The 19,274-nt window shown below is 42.4% G+C and overlaps 1 protein-coding gene across 1 annotated transcript; it reads right to left on the bottom strand.

Annotated features, from left to right (window-relative positions):
* Positions 1-18,472: 18,472 nt before the first annotated feature.
* LOC136503421 (uncharacterized) lies at positions 18,473-19,063 on the bottom strand. The gene has a single exon (XM_066498505.1). The coding sequence runs from the start codon at positions 19,061-19,063 to the stop codon at positions 18,473-18,475; it is 591 nt and encodes a 196-aa protein (XP_066354602.1).
* Positions 19,064-19,274: the final 211 nt, after the last annotated feature.

Raw genomic sequence — 19,274 nt, forward strand, 5'->3', positions numbered from 1 at the left:
ATATTCTAAAATAACACAAAAATTTGTGTCTTGATTATTTAATTCTATGATAATTAATTAATGGTCTATAATTATCAAATAATAGTGTTTGTGAACATCATCTTAATATTCGATTACATAGTCAATAATTAAATTGTAGAGATGAGCACAAAATATAAATTAAATATTCAATGCGAATTACTGATACAACGTTTGCATAATGATTACAAAGTTAACAATAATCTAACTATCTTTAGGTGCATCAACAATGAGGGCCTCATTGTGATCAATTCATACGTAAGCAGGTTTGTCACCCTCTTGAAGGATAGGTAGGGGTACGTTCGCCTCGAATGGATACATTTCTTGATAGCCCCTATAGTCTTCTTCGTCCATCACTCCATCGACACCGACAATCTTCCATTTTCCTTCTAGGACTACTTTTAGCCTTTCTTTTGTCTTGTTGTCCCTTGCATAGAAGACTTGCATAACATCTCTTGCAAGGACGAAGGGGTCGTCTTTGTATGCGGTCTTAGTGAGATCAACGGTAGTGAACCCTTCGCTGTTAGTGTTAATTTTCTCCAGCCGGACCCACTAGCAGCAAAAAAGAGCTGCCTTCAATGGACTGTAGGCTAGCTCCCATATCTCCTCTATAAAACCATAGTATGTCCCCTGCATGTTGCCGTTCTCATCGTGAGCATCAAAACGAACAACATAATTTTGGTATGTGCTCTTTCCATCTTACTTTTTTGTGTAAAATGTGAATCCATTGATCTCATACCCTTGGTACTTAAGATATGTACTCGAAGGCCCCTTGGCTAAGGCATCCAGTTGATTACCCAACTTTATTCCAAGCAAGCGACATCGCAACCAGCTGACAAATTCCTCCTTATGTTTTTTATCTAGCCAAGCCTGTGACCTGCTTGGATATAGAGTTTGCAGCGATTGCCTATGCTCATCAATGTATGGCATCACACCCTCGGCTTGCTGGAGAACAGTGAACTGTGCCTGTCTGAAAGAAATAGGGTCGTCTACTATAATAGATTTCTCCCCGATCCTTCCTTTGCCACGTATTCTTCCCTCATGATAAGATTCTAAAACTCCGACCCTTTTGATGTCCAGATAATATGTGCAGAACTCAATGACCTCCTCCGTTGACCATCCTTCAACCATGCCCCCTTCTGGCCTGAATCTGTTCCTAACATACCTCCTAAAAACTTTCATCAATCTTTCGAAAGAAAACATCTGATGCCGGTATATTGGGCCAAGGGCTCTAATTTGGTCAACAAGATGAATGACCAGATGCAATGAGATATCAAAGTAAGTCGGTAGGAAATGCATCTCAAGTCTAACGAGAGTTTCAATTATGTCCCGCTGTAGCTGCTCTAGCGTGGACACATCAATGACCTTTTTTGAGATCACGTTGAAGAACGAGCAAAGCTTTATGATTGGGGTGTGGACCTTTGGGGGAGGATACCATGCAGGGCAACAGGGAGCAGCTGAGTCATAAACATGATAGTCATAGGCCTTCATAGGGCCATAGTTGAACTTGAGTTCTCTCATGTTCACTAGCCTCTTTGGGTTCGCACAGTAGCCCATCAGGACTTTGAGTTCATTGAAGAAAGAAATAAGCGCACGCTTTTCTTCCTTCTTCAATGTTCATGACGCAACTAGAAGTTTGAACTAGCCATTCTCTAGCTCCACGGGATGCAGCTCCTTCCTGATTCCCAAGTGTTGCATGTCTAGGCGTGTGGCTAGTGAATCCTACGATGCCCCCCGGTGTCCATCAAGGTGTTAAGAGTGTTAGCGCACGTGTTTTTAGTGATGTGCATGGGATCAAGACAGTGGCATACACTCAGAAATGGCTAGTAAGGTAGTTTCCAGAAAACCAATTTTTTCTTTCAAACGCTCCCATCAGGCGCTGCTACTGCATTGTCCCCCTTCCTAAGGACAACCTCCAGTTTGTTGAGTTCTCAAAGTATCGCAGGCCCAACTCGATATTTTGGAGCTATGTGTTTCTCAATAGCACCGTTGAAATCTTTTCTGTTCCTGCGGTAAGGGTGATCCTTAGGTAGGAACCTACGGTGTCCCATATAAACTATCTTTGAGTTATTTGGCAGATTTACCGCATCGGTGTCGTCCAAGCACTCGACACATCCAGTATAGCCTTTTGTCTTCTCTCCGGACAATGAACCTCGACCTGGTAGGTCGGTGTTTGTAGCGATAAGTACTCCCTTGATCGTGACATGTTCCTTTTTGTACTCGTCCCAAACATCCGGCACATCCTTTTCAAACATCTCCACTAGTTCATCGATCACTGGTTCCAGAAACACATCGATGTCATTCCTAGGCTGTCTTGGCCCTTGGATCAGTAGTGGCATCTGGATGTACGACCGCTTCATACAGACCCAAGGTGGAAGGTTGTATATACAGAGCGTCACTAGCCAGGTGCTATGATTGCTTCTAACCTGGTCGGAAGGATTCATCCCATCTGTGCTCAAAGCAAAACAAAGGTGCCTTACCTCTCTACCGATGTCCTTATAGAACATAGTATTGACAGTTCTCCAGTCATGCCCACCGGCAGGGTGCCTCATCATTGTATCTTTCTTACGCTCTTCGCCATGCTAGCGCAACAACTTAGCTGACTTTGCACATGCAAACAACCTATCCACCCGGGGAGCTATAGGGAAATACCAAACGACCTTTACGGGACCTCCTCTGGTCGTGGTACCCTCATCTGACGGCCCTTCCTTTTACCATGGAGCTTCACACTTGGGGCAATTGTCCAAGTCTTTGTATTTTTCTCCATGGTACAATATGCAATCATTGGAACACGCGTGGATTTTTTCAACCTCGAGACCGATGGGGCAGATCATTTGTTTGGCCAAGTATATCTTTTCTGGCAACTCGTTTTTTTCAGGGAGCATTTTCCTTATTATACCTAACAACTGGTCGAAGTCTTTATCGCTCAATCCGTTTGTCGATTTGAACTTTAATAGCATGATGTTGGCTTTCAGTTTGCTTATTGGACAATTCCTATACAATGTTGTTTTGCCATCTTGTCTCATTTTCTCTAGCTTTCTCAGCTATCTTTCACTAAGACATCCGGTCTCTACATTACGTAGCAGCTGAGAAATGCCATCGTTATCCTCGGTGTCATCAGCTAGTGCGTTCCTAAACACATTATTAACTATGGCCATAGGTTCTGTGTTGACACCGGGTTCCTCGTCAGCATCGTGGATGGCTACGTTAGGCATGTCCACATCATCATTGTTTTCCTACAGAACATTCACACCAACCTCGCCATGCATAGTCCATATCATATAGATTGGCATGAACCCCCTGGTAATCAAGTGCAATCGTATAGACCCAATTTGACAAAAGTTCCTATGATTCTTGCAATCTTTGCATGGACAGAAGACAGGGTTTCCATTCCCAGCATGGGCTTTGGCATCGGTGATAAACTGACTGACGTCATGCAAGTACCGCTTGTCCGTTTGGGACAGATGCATCAACTCTCGATCCATCTCTGCACAAAAAAATACTAAGACAGCAATTACAAAGAATTAATAAGAAATCGAGCTTCATGAACAACAATTATAGCTCGAAAGTACCATTTTTGGAAAACATTATTGTACACTAATTATTTGAAAAATTGAAATTGGTAGCCCTGGCCCTGTAAATTGAAAATCGTAGTAAAAAACAATTATTGCACAATATTGAAGAACAACTATTCTACTCTACTTCTAAGAACTAATTATAGCATCACATACTAACAATGATGATCTTGACCACCATGGAATAATTAGCTAGGAATTTAAATGTGTTCATAGACACCAACCTTTTGGATGATGAATTCACCGCAATTTGAGCCTTGCACAAATGTCCAATTGAAAAAGTGCTCTCTAGAACGGAGAAATAACTAGAATGAGAATCAAGCAATGTAGCCATCAAAACGAAGCTAATTAAGCAACAAAATTAAAGGAGTGGATGTTTGTCACTAACCTTAAAGCAAAAAGATCAAGCCATTCTTCAAAATCCAAGCACTAGCTTTATGGTGAAGAGCAGCCGCAGCAATGGAGAGAAGGGTCCAAACGCGCGCCTCTGTTCTCCGGGATGGAAGAGAGGAGGAAGGAGAGGACGGTTGTAGCCTTTTTGTGTTGTAGGCTTATCACCGTCGGTTCTTGGCTAGAACCGACAGTGATAGAGCACAATCACTGTTGGCTCTTGGCTTAAACCGACAGTGATGAGTGGCTGCCAAAACACTGCCAGCTCAAGCCACAAACCGGCAGTGATGTGGTCCTTTACTGCCGGTTTTAGCCTAGCCCCAATTATTTTTTCATTTTCAAGCTCATAACCGGCAGTGAAGGTACATCACTGCCGGTTCTCACAAATCCGACAGTGATGATGCCAACAGTGATGTGCAAATCTGGCGTAGTGTTTGGAAAGCTGGTGTCCAGATGTGATCTCCACAATGAAATGTAATCTCCTTTGGCAGACATGTACATCATAATAATGTACGGAGTATGTTCTTTGTATATACGTGTACTTCACATATGTCAAACATGGTGAGCAAGGGGCTCTTTTAAACCCTTCATTTAATAATAACATATCATATTTTAAAAGCCTCATGCAACCATGTTGTATATTACTCCGTCCATTTTAATATGTGAGATGACTTGTTAGTTCAAAATAATTAGTTAGAACTGATTATCTTGTCGTCAATGTTATATATAATTAAAAAAGAGGCGGGGGCACATGACTTCACAATACCATGTGCTTAATTACTCAAATTTTAGGTAACAAGTTGTCCCTGTTCAGTTTTACATGGTAAACTACTAATAGCCTACTTTTCCACAATATTATACACGATTATCAAATAATAGCCACAATCCAGGCCAAAAAAAAGATTTTAGTCACAGTGGCCACAAGCACTCAGTGTTGGGAAATACTTCTGCCGTTCCAAATTATAAGTCGTTTTGACTGTTTTTAGATACATTACTTTTACTATATATCTACACATAATATAGGTTTAAGTGCATAGTAAAACATATATGTATCTAAAAAAGCCAGAACGGTACATACTGAAAACCATGTATTAAAAAAGCTAAAATGTCTTATAATTTAGAATGGAGGGAGTATGTCAGTACCTTAATTGAAACAGATAAATTGCAAGCAAGAAAACTTCTAATATTATGTTCTACAAAATTATGGATTGGCACATGAAGGAAACAAACTTCAGCAGCCTATGGATATAACAACCAGAAATATTTGATATACTCTTTGAGTGACCAGCAGGCTCTTACCGTTGAGGATGAGGTTTTTGTTTGCATAAGGTTCCTCTTTGTACTGAGTTTAATATGTAATAGTAGCTTTCATGGTAGAACTTTTGTTTTAATTAGCTTTGAGAATTTTACTACATTAAGCTTGCCAAAGAGAATGGACCATTATTTGAAGCAAACTTCTAGTTTTTTTGGTACAATTAATCTTAATCCTCAAAAGGTGGTTCAGGTCTCCTCAAATTTTATTAATGGAAATCATCAGTCAAATTTCTAGGTAGTAAATAGTTACATGATGGCGTGATCTGGTAAACTGGCTGACACCAAACCCTAATGTATGATACATCAAATTCTCATTTTTTATCCAATGATTGATAAATACATTATTTTTAGGATCATGGTAGCACTCACCGTCCAAATATCACTAATACAACAACGATTTTAGGAGACATTGTATTATTTACAAAGGCGTGCGGTCCATTTGCGACGAAGCAAGTCCATTATTTTGTTTTTTCCCTGCTTAACATAACAACTCCCTACCTTCATTAGTGTTCTTTTTCTTGTTCAGAGCAGTATGGTCAAGAGGGAAAAAAAGAGTACTGTATCAGGAACCTTGGGGCGATACTCTGATAGAAAAGGTAGCTTTGAGTGATGACTACTAAATTAGTAAAATCTTTTCTGCTACGACAAAATTTTCTTACAATTTGTTCTTGTCAAGTGCAAATTTTCTAGCAACTGTCATCTCTTTTCTGCTGCTAACTGTGCATCACCTTTTTCAAAAGTTAAAACATTGTTATCCGAGAGAGAGACACACACCACTGTTTGAAAATTAAGCGTTATGTTTCTCCAACACTAATTACATTTTCAATTAACCTTTTTGTGCAATGCCGGTGCATATCATGCCCTAGTTAGTTAAGTAACATTTTTCGTAGAGCTTGTTTGCAACAATATATTATGAGAAGTAAAATGCACCATAGGTCCTTAAACTTTTATTGTATTCTTATCTGGGTCCATGAACTCTCAAATATATCATCTAGGTTTTTCAACTTTTCAAGTGGTTTTATTCGAAGTGTGAGTTCAGGTTCACGACTCGACCTAGATTGAACTTAGAATGATACACTTGAAAAGTTGAAGAACCTAGGAATCTAAATGGGAATGCAGAAGCGGAAAGTTAGGAACAAATAGTGTACTTCACTCTATCCTGAGGAAAGGATTTGACATATACACACCACCCACGCGTGTTAACTACGATGAGCCGGTGTAGCATTGGCACCAGGTATGTTCTTCACCAGTTCACCCTGAGGGTCAGAGGGTGGGTTGTGTAACTGTATAGGTTCTTGCAAAACGTAACAGAATCTCTAGAGTTCTATCGTATAAACAGCTTTACCTACGAGATCTTTGTGAATGGTCACCTTCACACAACTAGTACGCAGACCACAATCTTGCGCGCATTAATTTGATAGGTGCTCTTTTATCCTTACATGAACATATCACTCTTTATTTTCTTTACACGCAATAATTATTGGCCTTTTTTTCCTTTTCCTTTTCATTTGGAAACATTTCGAGCTCTAAGCGTGGCTATATTTGCAGTAATGACCATATATTGATCACAAGGCTGGCTCCACATCATTGAGAGCGAAAAGAAGCAGGTTGTACCGACTAGAATAATGACACAGTAATTTAATCTGAAAAGAGAAAAGATAAATAGTTTGTTTAAAGAGACATGGATGTTGGAGCATGATCCGAACTCTAATGTGAATCTCGTGGGGGCGCCTAGCACTGAATCACATATGATTTGTAGAGGCGGCTCCAGCTATTTGTAGCAACGGTTTTGGTAGCCGCCCCTAACAAACCGTTGCTAGGAATCGTCGATTTGTAGGGTTGGTTCACCAGCCGACCCTACAAATCGGATTTGCAGGGACTGCCGGATATAGAGCCACCCCTACAAATCTATTTCCAGAAACCATGAAATCGGGCCAAGCAAAAAAAAAATCCAGGGAGGCCCTTATCGGTGAGCCACACGTCGTGCAGTCGCAAATCACACATTTTTTCTCGCGCTTCGCGGCAGCCGAGGTTCGAACCCATGAGTTCCCTCCTCCAACCGCTCCACCCAACACTCCCTTATGTCTATAATTGATTTTCTTTCCCCACATATTATCCTAAACCGAGTTTAAATTGAATGTTTGAGGTAAACGAATTCAAATGAAAACGCAACTACAAAGTTGTATAACTTTTCGAGATCTACGACTTTCATTTGGTTGTTTCTCCATCCTAGGTCGTTCAAAAAATTTAAATTTTAAATTTTAGAAATTCAGATATTGTTTTCCTTGACAAAATGATTTCAAATAAAAAACTTGTCAACTACAAAATTCTATAACTTTTCGAGATCTACAACTTTTATTTTGATTGTTTCTTCATTCGAGGAAGTTTGAAAAATTTAAATTTTAAATTTGAGAAATTCAAACATAGTTTTTGTTGACAAAATCATTTCAAATGAAAAAGTTGTCAACTACAAAGTTCTATAACTTTTTAAGATCTACAACTTTCATTTTGATCATCTTTTCATGTGACTCTATTTTATGACTCAAAATTTGAATTTCAAAAGATGTCAACTTGAAACAACATTTTGAAAGAGTAAATGATTTCAGCTGAAAAAGTCATAACATAAAAGTTGTAGAACTCATCAAGATCTATAACTTTTATTTTGGTCATTTGTTAATCCGATAAAGTGGAACTATACATTGTTCAAAAATTTACATATCTCTGTTATAGTTTCATAAACTATAAGAGAGATATGTAAAATTTATGAACAATGTCACTATCACTTTGTCAGATAAAAAATAAACAAAATAAAAGTTATAGATCTTGATTAGTTCTACAACTTTGTGTTTATGAGTTTTTCAGCTGAAATCATTTACTGCTTCAAAATATTGTTTGAAGTTGCCATTTTTTGAAATTTAAATTTTAAATTGATAAACAAAGTCACATGAAAAGATGGTTCAAATAATAGCTGTAAGAACACAATAAATTGATAGAGCAAGATTTTAGAAAAAAATTATAAACAATCATCAAATTTGAAGTTAGTACGAGGGAGAAAGACTAGTTACAAGTTTTAGCCCGAGATTAAAAGAAAAATCAGAATTCTTCAATAATTTAAAAATTAAATTTCAAACAATATTTTGATGCAGTAAATGATTCCAAATGAAAAAGTTGTAAACAATAAAGTTGTATAACTTTTCGAGATCTACAACTTTTATTGTGGTTATTTCTCCATCCGGAATCGTTTGAAAAAATTCGAATTTTAGTACTTAATTTTTACTATTCAACGCCTATTTGTAAGGACGGCTCAAAATAGAGCCGCTCCTACAAATCGGATTTATAGGGGCGGCTGGATATAGATCCACCCTTACAAATAGGGCCATTTGTAGGGGCGGCTGATAACACCAGCCGCCCTTACAAATGGATTTGGAAGGGCGGCTCGTTTGGGAACTATTTGTACCTCTAAAAAAAAGGGGTGTTATTACAAATCCTTTCTGTATTAGTGTAGAGAGCCCGCGATCGGGCTATGTTAGACTACGGATTTGTTTCTATGTTAGACTACAATCCATCCGCCCTATATATAAATCCTATAAATCGTACGGGGAGTGTAGAGAGATGACTTAGTGTATTATCTATATTTTGTCATATAGTAAAGATTGTCTGTCGGTGCCCATAGTTTTTCTCGCAAGGATTTTTCAACTAAAAATTTGTGTCCTGTGATTTATATATATTTGTAATATTTTCTAACAGTGCTATTAAAGCTAGATACAAGATTGAAGAAAAAATATTATGGTTCATCCCTTTTCGTCGCATCATCCCGTCGGAATTGATCTGCAGGCTAGGCGTGATCATGGCGCTATTGTTCATCCACGCAGATCTGACCAACAGATTGGCCTTCAGTTCCAAGGCAGGGTTGAAGGACAGAACTATTTTTCCATTCATCGGTCGAAGGCCGCGAGTTTCAAGAGTATACAAAAGCTGCAGCGCATTGCAGCTGTTGTCTCATCGCGCATTCCGTGCCTCCCTGCATCATAGGCAGACCAATCCGAGCTGAGTGTTACGTACGTGGATCAAGAAGGGCAGAATAATCTAGTTTGGTACAATTTTTCTATGCGCACACAAGGAAGTCTACTAGGGGGGTTCCAACAAGTTGTTTGCTAAGTGGTATCAAACTACCATCAGCTTTCTTCAGTTTGGGCTACATGCTGAACATCAAGTGTACTAGGCTATAGGTTTCAGCTAGGGTTGCTAAGCATCGTACCTAGATTTCCGTTAGTTATATTTTCACCTGGTTCGTTAGTGAAGTATGATCTTCTCCATCTAGATCGTGATACATGGTTCACTCTATGGCAAGTCAAAATGTGGGCTATTCTTACAAAGGATGAAGTTGATGATGCTCTTAATAAATTCGGTAAGAAATATTCAAAGACTTGAACCCATGCTGAGAAGAGAAAACATCATAAGGCCTTGACTTAAATTTAACTTCATCTATCAAATAATATTGTGCAATATGTTTTGCAGGAAAAAACTGCTGCATCTTTATGGCTCAGGTTAGAGTCATCTTGCATGTCTAAGGATTTGACAAGCAAGATACGTATTGGTTCTCTTTTGTATGATGTGGTTTGTTCTCATCCTGATTTATCTGGTGCATTGAGTGTTATTAGTAGATTCATGGCTAATCCTTGTGAGGAGATATTTTTGTGGTACTTCTAATACCTATTTGTAGTCTAGGAAATCTAGAAATGGACTCGTTGGTTATTTTAATTCTGAGTATACTGGTGATTTGGATAAATGGAGGTCTCTCACAGGTTATATTTTCACCATTAGTTGTCGTGCTGTTAGCTAGAAAGGAAGTTTGCAGGTTACTATTGCTCTGTCTACTACTGAAGTTGATTATATGGTTATTTTGTTGAGAGTTTTATAATTTAAACTTTGTTGGGTCACTTCTTGCATTGCTATACAATGTGATATCCAGAATGCAATTTGTCTTACTACAGATCAGATGTTTCTTCAAAGAACAAAGCATATTGATATGCGATATCTTTTTATTCAAGGTGTCATTATTGAAGGTGGCGTTGAGATATGCAAGATAAGTAACTCATGATAATCTCACTGATATGTTGACAAAGTCTGTTTCAGGAGCTAAGTTTGAGCTATGCTCAAGCTTAGCAGGTATTATAGTTTAAGTCCTAGTGACTCTTGGCTTCAGTGATTATTTGTTATTGAAGTGGGTGGATTGATGATACTTCATTGGTTACAAGATGGAATTCATCTCAAGGTGGAGTTTGTTGGAGTATGATCCGAATTCTAACATGACTCTTGTCGGGACGATAGGAGGGCTCATGGTTCGGGTTACGTTAATTAGCGGATTTGTCGACAGAATATCGTCGGCAGTCCTCCGAGGGGTATCCTATGAAGGTAGATTGATCGACAGAGGAGCGTGAGATCGAGAACAAGAAGGCAACAGAGATACACGAGTTAGACAGGTTCAGGCCGTCAGTATGACGTAATACCCTACTCCTGTGGTCTGTTGGTTTGTATTAGCTTTCGTCTGATATTGCATGTGTTTGGAGGGGGTCCCTGCCCGCCTTTTATAGTCCGGGGAGTATGGTTACAAGTCGGTTAGATATGAGAGATAACCGGAAAGTAATAACTGATTACAGGAATTTTGGTATCATACATATCCTAACAGATTTCGTGGTATCTTTGGGATATCTTCCAGATGTCTTGCGGAAGGCGCCGACCAGAGTCGTGCCCCGCAAGGCTTCATCTTGTGGGCTGGGCCACCCTTGAGGGCGCAGCCCATGTGGTCTGTCGTGGGTATCCGGGGTTATACCCCCACAGGATTTGTTTTCATGTTGAACGACTGTAGTCCGTCCGTCCAATATATACATCTTGTATGTCACACGAAAGAGTACACTCTGTATTCCCCATGTTTCATAATCTCTTCCGATATACTTCCTCTATTTCAAATTATAATAGATTTTGTTTTTTCGAGATGTAATGGTTTTATTATGTATCTGGCCATGTTCTCAACTGGATTCAGCAATGAATGTAGGACTGCTTTGTCATGAACACCTAACTACCTAAGGCCTTTCTTTCAAAAAAGAAAAAAAAGGGGAACGTTCCATCAGGTGTGGGGCTATTGTTTAAGGAAAGCTTGTGGCATTTCTAACCAAAACACAAGTCTAAGCATTTGTATGATTACTTGTGCATTTTAAATATATCTGCACTATTGGACACAACAATGGTGTATCAAAAAATATGAAAAACACATAGATGACACCCATTCATATGGGAAGCACCGCCCATCCTAGATTGTCCCTCTGCTGCACACAGGGAAAATGCAGGTTCAGTAGTGCAAGATTTTGCAGGTTGTATAAAACTAAAAGACATGCTCATTGCATGCCGTGTTATTAGTTACTTTGTGTTTCAGACTTGAAACTAACCACGCACTCCCCGGCAGTGTTTCACTTGGTAGCTATGCCCCCATTTACATAGACCAGGGAGAAGAGTCACCCCCTGTTCCCGGTCCCCACCCCCTCTTTATCATTTTATAGAAAAAGTAGTAACAACGACATAACGGCGTGGACGCATTTGCGTGTGGCTAACCATGTCTCCGTACTTCCTTACAACGCTCGACACAGTCCACGTGAGAATTCTGCGTGTTGTAACTCTGAAGAAACCGAGAGACTGGTCGCCAGCAGCAATCGGCATCACACAATGATGAACAGAATTGCTCGATGGGGCGGTCCATCTGTGGATGGGTGATGTCGTCACTGCTAGCCACAACTCCTAATTCGCCTCGTGGAGATAGTTGTTGCGGCTTTTGGAGGAGCTTTGCGCCTTTGTTTTGCGGGCAAGCAGCCAAGCACACGCAATTTGCATGGGCCCGTGCTGAAATCATCTTGGCCTTCTTTTGTTCCCCATAATAAGCGTGCACTTGGATCTGTACGTATGCACATCAATGGAGTCTGGAGATAAGGATCGCCTTCGTCAGACAACCAAAGCAGGAGATCAGGCTGCGGTCTTATTGGCCCTCCTTTCGCTGCTTCAAATTTTTCTGGCAGCGATCGTGAGATTGATCCCTTATCTGTAGATCCTACGATTGGTACAGGTCAAAGAAGAGAGGCCATTATTTGGGCGAGTGTGTACAGCAGCCACGTATCTGCCTTCGCAGGTGCAAGGCTCTGATTATTCAAGCGAGTATACATATGCTTCTTTATTTCCTTTTCGACTACTGATTTTTCGCCCGCCCTGAAAAGAAGGTGTGTCGTGATCACTAATAACGGATGAACTTTTGCATGAATGGCAACCTCAGCCCTCAGCTATGGTACCTCCATGCATGTATATGACGCAAGCAATTAGGATTTGGATGCTGACGCTGCCTTTAGTTTTTGTTATGTCCTCAATCGCACTTGTACTTGTTTCCTGGATATGCATTCGATCTCATCACTTGGCACACTCTGGAGGCCCTATCTGGGATGGGAGCATTACAGATGAGCATTTCAGGGTGAAAGCATGTTGGGTTGCATGGACAGTATGTGTTGTATGCTATTTCTCTGCAGCAGAAGGATATGTAAAGGTGGGTGTCATTGTATCATATCACTAGCTCATCCATTTGGTGATAATGCAAAAGTTGCCAGTGTGCATGAGTGGATTGTGGGGTACGGGCACACATGTCTTTAATTCATTACAAATAGTTATATGATGTATTACACCTGCCTTTTGTGTTTTTGACGAATAATAAACATTTTTTGACCTCCTGAAACACAAAGAAAAAAGAAAACTAGGGAAGCCAACGTAGGTAGAGCTCTCCCTCCCGTGCAACACCCTTTAGTTCTCAGGCTCAAAATGATGAACAGCCTCTGAATCATGAACGACAGAGAACAATCAACATAGTTTTAGATGTATGGAACCTTGTTCAGGAATCGATAAATTAGAGGTCATCGGGTTAGGATTGGGAGATACATTTGAGGCAATTATCGTTATAACCTTACGTCTGTAAATCTAATTTCACTAATAATCTTTCGTCTTAAATTATTTGTAAATAAAAATCAGAACAAAAAGTACCCAGAGGTACCGTTGCTACTTTTCAACCAATGTAAATCTGTTAGTAATTAAAAAGTGTTTACTTTAAGATTCATGTGGGCGCTCCACTGGATCTAAACTCCTACAATATGTAATTTTGTAATTTGTCATCGCATGGAGCAGGTATGTCATTTTGGGACTTGATGGGAACCATTACTCATACGACTAGCTCCCTTTGAATCAACAATTAATGTGATCTATTATTAGGTTGCATGTAAGCAAATAAGAAATACTCCTTGTGCTTCAAATTACATTTTTGTTTTATAAGTAAAAAATCCTCTAATTATAACCAAGTTTAGATAAAAATGCTCCAAAGTCTATATTATTAAATTGGTTTCATTAAAATATTCTGTAAACTATGGTTTGATAGTGCTTTTTTTAGTATACTATAGAGTTAGAGAAGTATGGCTTAAAATAAACCTAAAGTGACATATAATTTGGAAAGGATTGGCAAAACAACTAAATTGCATTACACTAATAAGCACAATTACGCTAATGTAAAAGGCATCACGCTATCAGATACTTCTACGTGTATAAATACTCTGATTTGTGACAACGATTGTTAGCTAGTCAGCCTAGACTTTCATCTGATGTTTATATATTGGCAATAATGTGTAATTTTAAGTTAGTTCTTTTTGAAGGAGAGAAAGAGCCTGTTCTTACCATCGGAATACGCACTAGCTGGTGGCAGAAACAAGATGATCTCTATCCAGTATCCCTAGAGATACGCATGGCCTCGGCGCACCTAATGAGTGATTAGTGAAACAATATGGCCAATAATGAGGATTAGCTGCACTTTCAAAGAAACACCGTACCATCGCAGACAGTTTAATGTATATGGCTCACTTATAATAAATAAGAACAAAAGGTATTAGTGCTTGTTTCCTTTAGCAAATCTACTGCTATAAACTGCAAAAAACAGAAGTTGCATTCACCAAATCTAAAAGAGAAAATTGGCTATAGGACCCTCAAAGTGACTCCTCTTTGTTAGCGGACATGTAAAATAGAGCAATTTGCTGGTGGACACTGTTGTTATTATCAAATTTGATCGTGGATACCACGTCCAATAAAATATTCATTTCCTGCTTGTGAGGAGATAGAACAAAAGGAATATGTCCTTTTTACCCCTGGCTCCTTCTTCCTCTCTCCCTTTCTTTTTGTAGAGCAGAGCACAACGCACAGAGAGGACAACAGAGCGGACTCCAAGAGCATAGCAGAACCCACAGCCGGTGGCCAAATCCGCCCGGCACTGCAACTGCTACATTTTACAAACGCATTAAGCTGAACTGCTGATAATATGAATAAGGAAAAGAGAACCTAAGCAAAAGGATAATGAGAAGTCCTGTGCACCTAAACAACATCTTGATCCAACATTTGAGTTTTCAAAATGTGTATCATCTTCTTTTTTTATTTTGCTAATTTCAAGGTGTCGAATATTGCAGAGTGGTAGATTTCTTATATTGGGAGATGGATCTTTAGCTGGTGTATGTATTCTATTTTTCAAATTTGTATTACTATATGTTGTCAGGAATAGTCTTCAATTCTTCATAATGACACGATAAATTTTGGTACTATACTTGAGAGTATTGTTAAACAATGGCAAAAAGTGATGGGCACCAGATCGAAACATATCAACGGCACAAATAAAGAGTAACAGTCGAAGTGCTGACCAAAGAAGATATCTAATTCCTGATGCTTTTGAGTTCTTAGCTTATATTTATTTCACTGAAATTACAGCACTAAAACAATACTTTAATCATTTTTAGTATGTCTATGTTTATTTTATTTTGGCAAAATTTACTACAGGACATGTGAAAGTAATATTGAACCAAGTAGGACATAAAAAAAGTACAATAAGTTACTAGATACTGTGGCTCTAGACTATTTTGCTATGGACATCGCTATAGTTAAAATAATATTTTTGGTTGAAGTACGAGAGAGAAATGTGGTAAAATTATATTTTTGCCCTGGCTCTTTCTTCTTCCTCACTTACCTTTCTCTTCTGTCTCCTTCCTCAACCCCTTTTCTCTGTCACAAGGCCTGCACCACGACGCTCGCCGTGCATCCACTCATGCCAGATCCCTCGTTTACACCTTGTGCCATCCACACTCACCATGCCTCCCTGGCTAGCTCACGCCGTGATAGTTTTGCTCACCATTGCTTCCACCACTGTCCACTACGCGCTTTGCTCATTGTTGCTTTCCTATCCAAATCTCCATCGCCACAGACCTAGAGCCCACACCACTGCCATTGGTGAAACCACCTCTCACGCGCTGCCCTAGAAAGCAAGCCTTCCAATTTTGAGTTGGCTTCTTGTCACGGGGCCGAAACTATGGCAAGCATCGTTGTTCGAGTCGGTGTTAGAGTATGGGTCTCCGGTGGCTCGGGTGGACTCAAGAACACAAGAACACAAGAATCATGCAGAGAAGACGCAACGGTTTATCCTAGTTCAGGCCAATTCGGTCCCTACGTCCAGCAGCTGATGATCCTCATACTCAAGAGCACCCAAAATCGGGGGGTTACAACAGAGTGTAGAGAGAGATTTGGTAGGGTGTTAGCTCGGTGCTAATCCTGAGGTTGCCTCCCCACTGGTGGTGCCTTACCCCTCTTTGGAGAGGAGGAAGACAACGGGATGTGGTGGAGGAGCTCTTGGTGCCCCTCTTTGGGTTGCCTTGCTCCCTGTGCAGAGCAGAAGTGGATGAAATGGAATGGAGTGTTTGGTGATCGATCTAGGATCCTCCCCCCCTCCTAGGTCCGACCTTATGACCTATATAACGAGATAGGTCGGGTACATGGTGGTTTGGGGGAACTAGTCTATGGTCTACGTGCGCCGAAGTCTAGGAGAGTCTTGCAGGGGTGCGCCGTGGACCGTGGTGGTGTCTTGGAGCTAAAGAAGACTTGGGCATCGTCTAGATGTTCTATTCTGACACTCTGCATGTCAGGCTATGTCGGCTTGGACTGGCCTCCCCTAGGTGGACCATCTGGAGTCTTCTTGGTGGCGAAGGAGGTCGGCTGCAGGGGCTGACGCGTGGGCCTAGAAACTCCCAATCCCATGGTGGCCGTCAGAAAGCTTTGTCTTGTTGTGACATGCCCTAGATGTGACCCTATCGGGGGAGCAGTTGGTAGGGCCGTGCCAAGGGAGCGGCGCCAGGGAGCCCCTGAGCATCATTAGCCTAGGGCTTGTCTTCTTGTGCTAGAGCCTTGGCTGACGTCGTTAGCCGGGCTGGAGCCAAAGACCGGGCCAGGATGTGACATAGATCGGGTGCTCGGGGCTCGAGCGAGCCCCTAAGCCCTAGGTGGAGGTTGTGGAAAAGTCAGGCTTGGCCGGGTCTCCTTGCCAGAGGGTGTGTGCGAGCGTGTCCGATGGGCATAGCCCCCGAGCCCCTGGATGATCCTAAGGGGGTCGGTCAGGAGTCTTCTTCGGTCAAGAACCATTGCACCCGAGGCTTAACATACCCAAATGTGAGGTTCTCATCAGGAGACCCCAAGCCCTTTTGTGGCCTCACTTGGGGTGATGGCAACAAAGGGCTGAATTCAATCTTATGGTGACCAAACCCTCCTTGGTAGGGACATCTTTCACTGACAAGAGTGTTGCACCTTGCTTGGGGCCATCTTCTCCAATGTGATGGGTGTTGCTCGGCTATCGGGGCTGAGTAAACATGGTGCCGATCCCTTTGTGAGTCTATGTTGCATGGGTCTTCGACTCGAGCGAGGGCTCGGTGAACTCGTCTAGTAGTCGTCCACCTTAGGAACAGGGGCGCCCTCCTTTTTGATCGGAGACTACCATGGGCTGGGTGATCAAGACTGCTGGGCTCTGGCTCAGGGCCATCTAATCATCCAAAGCGCCATGCCCTTCCGAGGGTTACAGTTGTAGTCCTCAATCCTCTCGAGCCGGCCTTCTAGGGCCGAGCTCCTACAGCCATAGATCAGGGAGCAGGGAGCGCGCTGAGCCATGGATGGGGACCCTCATTCGGCCTATGGCTCGGTGGCTCCTGACTCAACTCCATGGAGTTGGTTGATTTTTAGAGGATGCGCCACCCGAGCGCCTATCGATCGGGGGGTAGAGCTACTCCGTATGGGGACCGGCGTAGCCCTCGAGGCCACCATGGCCTTGAAGTTTTTATAGGCTAGAATGATCCTTCTGCTCGGGGCTGATGTTCCCTCAGTGGGCTGGGCTACCACGACAATGGCCTCGGTAGCCAAGATTGTCGCACCTGTGCTGCTAGCGGGTAAGTCTTGAGAACCCCAAGTTTATGGTCGTTCCATACCTTGGTCATGTCCCCCAAGGGAGAGATTCTCGGCTTCTCGACAGAGCCACTCGTATAGTTCCCAAACCCAACTATTGGTACTCGGGGGATCGCTGCCTCCCTCATTGGGTCACAATGAGCGGCTCGAGGTCGATACTCGGACATCACTCATTTAGACGGTGGGGATGCTTCTCGGCATCCTGGCTACAACAACATGGGCTCATCTCCCCAAACATCCCTCGCACTTTTAGTTGCTTTGGGAAACTTTAAAGCCCAGTGGGCTAGCCTTGGAACCCTCGGCGATGCCCCTTTTGTGGGCCCCCTAAACCGTCAATTGGTGGGGTGGCACCATCCAATGAAAGATCAGGAGATAGGCAGATACCTGCAAAGAAAATAGAATGGACACAAGAGAAGGGAAAATGACATAGTTGGCAACACGGCGGTCAAGGCCATTTTGTTAGCGCCTTGTCGATCCCTCGCCCAGTTCTCCTACTCCGCCCATCCTGTCCTCGCCTTGCTCAGGGGCCTTCTATAATGGTCCTCCTTTAGAAGGGTCAGCAGGTGGTTAGCTTGGTCAATCCTTTGGCGCAGCTGAGCTACCGCTTGGGCGGCTCAGGTTAAAGGAGACAACTATAGAAATAAGCGAGGCAAGAGGGTCAGGAAGATGAGACTTATCTTGGTTTCTATTGTTGGAGAAGTAGGCCGGCAAAGGAGGTCAACAAGTGGATCATGGCTCCGGAGACGGCGCTCCTGGGTGGATGGCTCAGCGATGGCCTTCCCTCATGGGGAAAGGTCGGAACTCACCTCAATCAGGTCAACCCCTTCTAGGGGCTCGAGCACCTAGATGGAGGGGCTAGCTGAGCCACCGCTACCACCGGGAGTGTTGGCCACCTCGCCGTCGCTCGGTCGATCGAGCACCACCACTGCCTTGGTTGCTTCCTCCACCAGTGCCCTTTCTTTGTTGTGGCCAGGGTCGTTGGGAGCACAGGGGGCGATGAGTGCGGCTGTTTGGGTGATGCAGTCTTGCTCGCAGTAGTAGGCTTGCTCGAAGCTACCCATGATGGTGATGACCCCCTTTAGGATGGGCATCTTGAGATTTAGGTAGGTGTAGTTTGGGACAGCCACAAACTTGGTGAAGCACGGCCGACCAAGGAGGGCATAGTAGATGCCAGGGAAGTCAACCACCTCGAAGGTGAGTAGCTCCTTGTGAAAGTTGTCTGGTTGGCCAAAGGTGATGTTGAACCAGATGCACCCAAGGGTCATGGCTTCCTTCCCCAACATGATCCCATAGAATGGTGCCCAATTGGGGTGTAGGCTGCTCCAAGGGATGCCCATCTTGTCGAGAGTGTTGGCATAGAGTATGTTGAGGCCACTGTCCCTATCCATCAGCACCTTGGTGAGGTGTGTGGTACCCATGAATGGGCTGACCATGAGCGAGTAGCTCCCCGGATGAGGGACGTGATCGGGGTTGATCTTCTTGGTTGATGGTGATGGATGTCTAGAACCATCGGAACAATGTCGGGCCAGTGATGGTGTGAATGGCGTTCGCCTCCTACTCAGTGATGTGGTGCTGCTGGCATGACTCACACAGATGGGAGCCCCCGAAGATCATGAGGTAGTACTCGGCCTCGGGGTGCTCATT

Source organism: Miscanthus floridulus, chromosome 14 (assembly GCF_019320115.1).
Source record: "Miscanthus floridulus cultivar M001 chromosome 14, ASM1932011v1, whole genome shotgun sequence".
NCBI classification, from domain to species: Eukaryota; Viridiplantae; Streptophyta; class Magnoliopsida; order Poales; family Poaceae; genus Miscanthus; species Miscanthus floridulus.